Genomic DNA, 7,695 nt, shown 5'->3' on the forward strand with positions numbered 1-7,695 from the left:
GGGCCCGTGGCCGGCAGGGGGCGCTGCGGGCGGCGGCCGCTCGCGCTTTTCCCGCCCCTCGCCCGCGGAGCGGCCGGGCCGGGCCGGGAGGAGCGGAGCGGGGCGGGCGGAGCGGCCGCGCCGGGCCCGCGAGGAGCGGAGCGGCTCTGCCGGCCGCCAGGTGAGTCCCGGCGGCGGCACCCCGGGAGCCGCGGGGCGGGAGCCGCCCTGGTCCCGCCGGGGAGGTGAGCGGTGACTCACGGCCTGGCCCGCGGCTCTCCCGGTGCGGCCCCGGGCCGGGCCCTCTCCCGCCGCCCCTGCGCGGTCGCGGTCGCGGTCTCGCCCCTGCCCGCGGCTGCCGGCGGGGCGGAGCGGAGCCTTTGCCGCGCTCCCGCCCGGGGCTCCTCGTGCGGCCTCCGCGCAGGCCGCGCCGCCCCGGGGCCGGTCGCGATCCCGGGGCTCGGGGCCTGGATCCCGCTTTTCCGGGCCAGGAAAGCCGCTGGAATAGAACCACGCGCCTTGCTGCCCCGCGGTCCGACCCGTGCCGAAAAGGTTGAGCTTTTCACGCGCCTTACCTGGGGTGAGACTTGCGGTGTCAGTGCGCTGTCGGCTCTTCCCTTGCAATCACAGAAAATCACCCCGCGGCTGAGGGTATGATCTTCTAGATCGTGATATGGCTTTAAAATCAATTATTTTTCCATCTCTTGAAACAAAATTTTAGTTCAGAAAATATTTAATCTCAGGAGAACACGGTTGACTCGATCAGGGCCCTTTTTCCCTCCTTTCACCTCCGGCACATGGCACTGACTGCAGAGGAGCCTGAGCCCCCAGTGCTCTTCAGTCATGGCAACCGCTTCACATTCCTTGTTTGCAGCTTCTCTTCTTCAGGACTGTCCCGTATATAGGTCAGATATTTGTGTTTCGTGTCCAAATATTTTTCTGCTCGCCAGAGCTGCCACGTGCAGCAAAAGCCAACTAGCCTGAGACAAAAAGAAATACACCCGTGCGTCCGCCTTACTAATTTTCATGCTGCAATCCGAAATTAATATCAACTTATTATGGTGCTTTCTAGCTTCAATTTCCATGGATTCATTCTTTGTAGTATTTGTATTGCTTGTATCTGATTCTGTGTTTTTTCTGTTTTGTGCTAAAGTTATAAGTGGTTTAAAATGCTGTCACTCCATAGGTGAAAATCTTCTTGAGCTGATGCATTCACTACATTTGGAAGCTGTACAGTCATCAGCTTCCTAGCTGCTCTGCTTCTTGATACTGAAGAGTCTAGGATTTTTGGTAAGAGAGCATGACTGTGTTAGTATTTTAAACACTAAAACTTATTTCTGAAGGGCTCTGCCTCAGAATGTCCTGTCTGTGACAAAAAGGGTGCTGGAGAGAAGGCTTGTAGATGATCCTGAGTGCTGGAGTACCTGGAGTTCTGACTTGTCTTTTAGTTGAACTTTCTGCTTCAGAGCAGAAATGTGAAACTGGACTTCAGCAGCTCTGTGCATTTAGAGGGTTCTTAACTGTATCAAAATGGGCTGGAGGGCAAGAAGGGGGAGTAGGAAAAAACTTATGTATTTGATACTCAGGTTTTCAAAATGCTTGTGTTGTTCAGTAAGGTTCTGAAAGATAAACTCGATACAAACAAGTCTAACTCTTTAATGTTTTTACTTTACAGTTCATGTAGATTGTCCAAAATGAATGAACATCCTAAAAAGAGGAAAAGGAAGACTCTGCATCCTTCTCGTTACTCAGGTCAGTCTGGAGCTTGAGTTATGTATACTTTAGTAAGTTAATCTTTTTTCTGAGAATAATAACTTTACAAGAAGTGACTACTTGTGCCAGCACGTGGAAAAGCAGCGACACAAAGGGTGGGATAAGAAATCTTGGCTTGAAGCAGCATCCACTCTGCTGGCTCCTTTGTTGGGCCACCTTGAGCCAATGCACCTGAGTGGTTTGTTCTGTACTCCTGCACATGGGGGAACTGGCTTAGCTGCAAATAAAGGTGATTCTGCTTCCACAGAGGCCAGGAATTCTGTAAAAGGTGGGGTGGGTAGAGAGGAATGTTCAGCACTGAACAGACCACACACTTGTCAATGTCCTCAGTGGGAGCAGAGACCCAATACTCCTGACATCGGGGCAGCAGCTGGAAGGTGTAAATCACAACAGGAATTCTTCCAAAACAAGTAAAAATATGAAAATAATTTTGGTGAACATGAAATACATCTGTAGCTACAGCAAGACATGAGTACTTAAACTTTTTTTGTTGATGTTCTGGTTTAGATTCTTCAGGTGCAAGCAGATACATAGACAACAGTGGGATTTTTTCTGACCACTGCTATAGTGTCTGTTCCATGAGACAGCCAGATATAAACAGAGGTAAGGCTATGTTTTGGAGTCTTGTTCTGTAGTTCTTTAAAGTATCATGCTCCTATTCATAGAAGAAAATAGAATACACAGCAGGTGATTTCTGAGTGTCCTTGTGACCTGATGGGCCTTAGACTGGTGGGAGATTGTTTCTACTTTGTTCAATTGTTACAGCTGAAATACAGTTTTCAATGACAACAAAAAGACCTCTCAATTCTACATTTATAATGGTGATTAAACTAATTCCATTACTCACTACCTAGGTAACAAAGTTGATGAGTTCAGATGAAAATTGCCAACAGTTGCTTTGAATTGTCCTTGTACCTGGCAAAAGAAAATGTCTTTTTTTAAAACATCCAATAGCAGGTGGGAAGTTAGCAGAGTAAATGTGATAGTGGATTTTTAGTCTATTTATTTTTCTTTTCACTTTAATAATTAACCATAACGTCTGCAGAAGTTTTAGAAAGTATCATATTTTAAAATGCAATGTCCAGAAATACTGAAGAATATTTTTTAAGTTTTGTCTTTTAAATGTAATGTTTCATTTAAGGATTTAAATTTTTTTTCTGTATAATCAGCTGAGTATTTTCAGTAGTAAATTCAGTATTTTCTGCTGAAATCTTCTAGATAGAGTTGTTACTTTTTAAATTCTTTTGTTTTTCTCTGCATGTATGAAAATAATTTTCAAGGTATTTGTTGTTACTTTTTTAAAATGTAGGTTATGTTGTGCTTAGTGTATAAAGATAAATTGATGCAAATAGAATAAATAAATAGCAAGTAAGATTTGTGACTAAATTCAGGAATCAGAATGGTGTGGAGAAATGCTGACAAGGAAGTGCTTCCCTTCCGTTGGCAGGCAGATTCCACAGTCCTGTGCAGAGCCTGGACACGGATGATGACGGGAGTCCCGTGCATGCCGGGAGCTCTCACTGGAGCGGGGCACACTCAAACGTTGGGATGCACTGCACAGACCCTAAAAGGAAGGATAAAGGTAAAGGTCAGTGTGTTTGCAGATGAGGTGCTGGGAGGTTGGAGAGCCCAACTGCTGCTGGCTTTTTGTGTAGCTTCCTTGCTTTGATAGAAATTGTGAAGGATTTACATTTTCTGATATTGCTTTGTTAGCTGAAAATACAGCTAACAGGGGAGAAATAACTGGTCTATTGCATTTGAAAGCTGCTGGAGCTGACTGAAAAGTTAAAAATGGGCCCACGTGTTTTGTAGTGGGTTTTTTCCAACCTTTTGTTATGTATTTCTTCCTGCAGAAAAAGGTACTAACAATGGAATGTGCAGAGATTTATGTGACTCACCTATATTCAGTGACAGCCCCACAGAAGAAGAGAAGCCTCTAGATATCCAAACTGTAGAAATTTCTACAACAGAAGTGAATGCTGTAGAAGTTCACGATATAGAAACACAGACTGTGTCACCTGAGAAGCTGGAAGCTGAGGACCTTGAGGAAATCCCTCTGGAGACCTGTAAAATCTTTGAGAAGAACCAGGCTTTGAATATCACAGCTCAACAGAAATGGCCCTTGCTGAGAGCCAACAGCAGCGGCTTGTACAAGTGTGAGCTCTGCGAGTTCAACAGCAAGTACTTCTCTGATCTGAAGCAGCACATGATCCTGAAGCATAAGACATGTACAGACACTCATGTCTGTAAAGTTTGTAAAGAAAGTTTCTCCAGCAAAGTGCAGCTCATTGAACACGTAAAACTACATGAGGAGGATCCGTACATCTGTAAATACTGCGACTACAAAACGGTGATTTTTGAGAATCTGAGTCAGCACATAGCAGACACTCACTTCAACGACCACCTCTACTGGTGTGAGCAGTGTGATGTGCAGTTCTCCTCCAGCAGCGAGCTGTACCTGCACTTCCAGGAGCACAGCTGTGACGAGCAGTACCTGTGTCAGTTCTGCGAGCACGAGACAAACGACCCCGAGGATCTGCACAGCCACGTGGTGAACGAGCACGCCTGCCGGCTCATCGAGCTGAGCGACAGCTACAACAGCAAGGAGCGTGGCCAGTACAGCCTCATCAACAAAATCAGTTTTGACAAATGCAAAAACTTCTTTGTGTGCCAGGTGTGCGGCTTTAGGAGCAGGCTGCATACGAATGTCAACAGGCACGTAGCTATTGAGCACACCAAAATATTCCCTCATGTTTGTGATGACTGTGGGAAGGGGTTTTCAGGTATGTTGGAATATTGCAAGCACCTAAGCTCTCATTTATCTGAAGGGATTTATTTGTGTCAATACTGTGAATATTCAACAGGACAAATTGAAGACCTTAAAACTCATTTGGATTTCAGGCATTCAGCAGATTTGCCTCATAAATGTACTGATTGTTTAATGAGGTTTGGGAATGAAAAAGATCTTTTAAGTCATCTTCAGATACATGAGACAGTGTGATTGCTTTCTTTTTCTGTAATCAATTTGTTAGAATTGGAATTAATTTCCAGTCACTGGAATGTGATATTAAATACAATTTTAACAGCAATTTTACATTTCTAATGTTTTCATCTTTATATCAGCCAAGCATGTAGAGCACTTGGTGTTGTGAATTTCCTTGTCTAGGGGTTTCAGTAGGAATAATCACATTTACACTGTGATGGATCAGGTTTTGGGGGGAGGGACAGTGGGAGTAATTGCATGTTGTGATACCAGTTCTGGTGGTCATCCTGCTCTTTCCTGTCTAGTGTACAAGACCACCTCTCGTGAGTTTAAAAAGGCACAAAAACAAAGCAAATATCTAATTCCATGCTTAAATAACCCAGTACTGGTCTCAGTTCCACATCCAGCTCATGTTACCCTGGGTGGCAGCAGGTCACTGCGCTGGTGTTCAGCAGTAGCACTGGCCTGACAAAGATAAGGGTGCTCCAAAAGTTCCCAGGCATGGACATCTCCAGATTCACATACCAGCCTTCATTTCCCACCTCATGCTCCTGATAAGCTTTTTCAATTGTCCTGTTTTTCTCCTGGGACACCTTTCTGACCTCACTGTTCACTTTGTTCTGTGTAAGTCCCATCTGTGGGACTGTCCAACACATGCACAACACACTCTTCCACATATATACTACACAACTTCCACATGATATTCCCTTTATTTACCTTCAGTTCTTGCCTTTTAATGCACTGAGGAGAAACACATTGCTTGGGTTTGGATTGGATCATGTTCTAAATAGTAATTGCAAAAGGAATTTGCAATGATCCTTCTGAGAATGTACAAAATTAATTTCTTATATAAAATCCTGATATAGCTCTCACTGAAATTATGGATGTCACCAACCTCTGACTAGAGAAAACTTCTAGTAGTCTATGTTATTGTAGTAATTCTGTATAATTATCTTTTCACCACTAGTAATTTGAGGAATGTTATTTTAACTATAAATTTTTAACTTTTATGTACGGGCTTAAAGACCAGTACATTACAAAATTTTTGCTAATCACTCTCAAATTATTTCACACATTTTATATTATACAAAGCACTATCCTGCCATTGCAATTATTGGAAGTGAGTTTTTGCAGTTCATTCTGTAGCTCTATATCTGAATGGATACTTGGACAGATAAAAAAAACAAGAGTGGGGTCACTTAGATCAATGCTAGATACCATGGTGAAAATATTCATAATAATTACTGGTGGAGTTTACATTTCTTTCTTCATTGATTGTAAATTTGTAATGTAGGATTGTCTAATGCAAGCTTTGTGTAGAGATAATTAATGTATCAAACATCTCTTGATCAGTGAGGTTTGGTGTTATCAGCTTCAAGGTGTGCAAGAGTCTTTGGATTTGATTTTTAAAGCTAAGGATAAAACTTGGCTGAATGTTGTTGATTAATGGAAGTTCTGATTTCCAGAGAAGTATTTCTGGAAAGTCTTATGAACCACTTAGTGTTTATTTTGTTGTGAGAGGAAAGACCATTTCTATCACTTTGAAATGCTGATATACTACTAGATTTGGTGTTTGTCATTGAAAGGGCAACCTGAAGGTGTCTTGCTGTATTTTATTACTCCCTTGTTTATAGAATGATAGTATCTGTGGTACAATTGCTGATTTCCTATTTTGAACACATTCTTCCCTGGTTGGCTTAAAATGGTAGCAATAATATAGTTAACAAAACACTAAGATGAGTTATTTTCTGTATGGAAAGTTCATTTTGCTCATATATCTGAATGGGGGAATGCTGGTTCTCTGAAAACTTTGCTCCTGCTGATGGCACAGAGGTGGAATGGCACAGCTGAGCTCTGGAGAGAAAGCTGCTCTGGGAGACACACAAGAAGTGGAAAAAAGGCATTTAAAAATCTCCAAAAATAAATAAGGGGGCTTAAGAAGTGTGTTGTGTAAATTGTGTAGACCAGCAGGAAAGGTGGTGTCCTGTGCCAGCACAGAGCCCTGTGACACAGCAATCTTGCTTGTTGATATGAATAACTTAATAGCTGTCTTTGCGTTGGGTTATTTCTGATCTCTAAAATGGGAATCAAAACACTCCCCCACAGGAATGCTGTGAAGCGAAATCATTCCAAACTAAAATGCAGCGTCTAAACAGGAAATGTATCCAAGGTTATTTTAGGTTGGATTTTATAAATGAGGGACTAATATTAGTATTTTCTTTGTAATCTCTATCAGGGAGTAAATGGAAGTGGATGGGAGTAGCATGTCTCATTTTAAAAGGGAACACAAGTCCACTGCTGGCTTCCACATGATCTGCCTGTTAAAGCAAGAAAGTTACTAAGTAGTAGGAAAAATAGGTAATGAGTGTGCCTGGAATGTGGAAGGCTGAAGGGCATGGCTGAGCCTGCCAAGGACAGGCGCGACATTTGGGTTATTTGGGTGAAGTGCAAGGTGAGTGCTCTGAGCCGAGCGCAGCTGCTCTGGTGCCAGCACAGCTCATCTCAGTCCGGAGAGGCAGAAATAAACTGTAGGGACCAGGACTGTGCCACTATTTATTATTTTTCTCCAAGGCAGTGAGTATCAAATTCTGGTGGTTCACTGGTACTTGCAAGGTTCAGCTGTTTCAGGAGCAGCGTTCCAAGCAGAAGCTATGCAAAATCATGAGATTGGTTTTGGCAGTGTTTTGTATTTGTGAGAGACCTGTATTTGATTCTTTGCTTTTCAGACTTTTGAACCCTTCTTTTCAATGTGTGACTTGATTTTAGGGGTATTTTCCAACCATAACAAATCTGTGTGTCAGATTCCTGGATCATATTTCTTACTGAGCAAAAGACCTTTTTTATGTGAAAGACTGTTGACTTCAAAGTTTACATCCCACAAATTATTGCAAGATCTTAAAATACAGCGGATTAGTAATCCTCAAATATCGTGTCCTCTCGAATGCTGTTGTCGCCGATTT

At 42.9% G+C, this 7,695-nt stretch overlaps 1 protein-coding gene across 7 annotated transcripts; it reads left to right on the top strand.

Annotated features, from left to right (window-relative positions):
- Positions 1-17: 17 nt before the first annotated feature.
- Positions 18-7,660, top strand: ZNF639 (zinc finger protein 639). 7 transcript variants are annotated; one of them, XM_064385321.1, is made up of 6 exons: positions 18-160; positions 1,166-1,269; positions 1,655-1,731; positions 2,260-2,355; positions 3,200-3,340; positions 3,606-7,660. In XM_064385321.1, the coding sequence occupies exons 3-6, from the start codon at positions 1,674-1,676 to the stop codon at positions 4,751-4,753; spliced, it is 1,443 nt and encodes a 480-aa protein (XP_064241391.1). In that variant the 5' UTR covers positions 18-160; positions 1,166-1,269; positions 1,655-1,673; the 3' UTR covers positions 4,754-7,660. The 7 variants fall into 7 exon arrangements, with proteins under 7 accessions (XP_064241391.1, XP_064241395.1, XP_064241392.1 ...); XM_064385325.1 differs by having other exon boundaries at positions 3,200-3,334; XM_064385322.1 differs by lacking the exon at positions 18-160 and adding an exon at positions 215-559.
- Positions 7,661-7,695: the final 35 nt, after the last annotated feature.

This window comes from Passer domesticus, chromosome 11 (assembly GCF_036417665.1).
Source record: "Passer domesticus isolate bPasDom1 chromosome 11, bPasDom1.hap1, whole genome shotgun sequence".
Taxonomy (NCBI): domain Eukaryota; kingdom Metazoa; phylum Chordata; class Aves; order Passeriformes; family Passeridae; genus Passer; species Passer domesticus.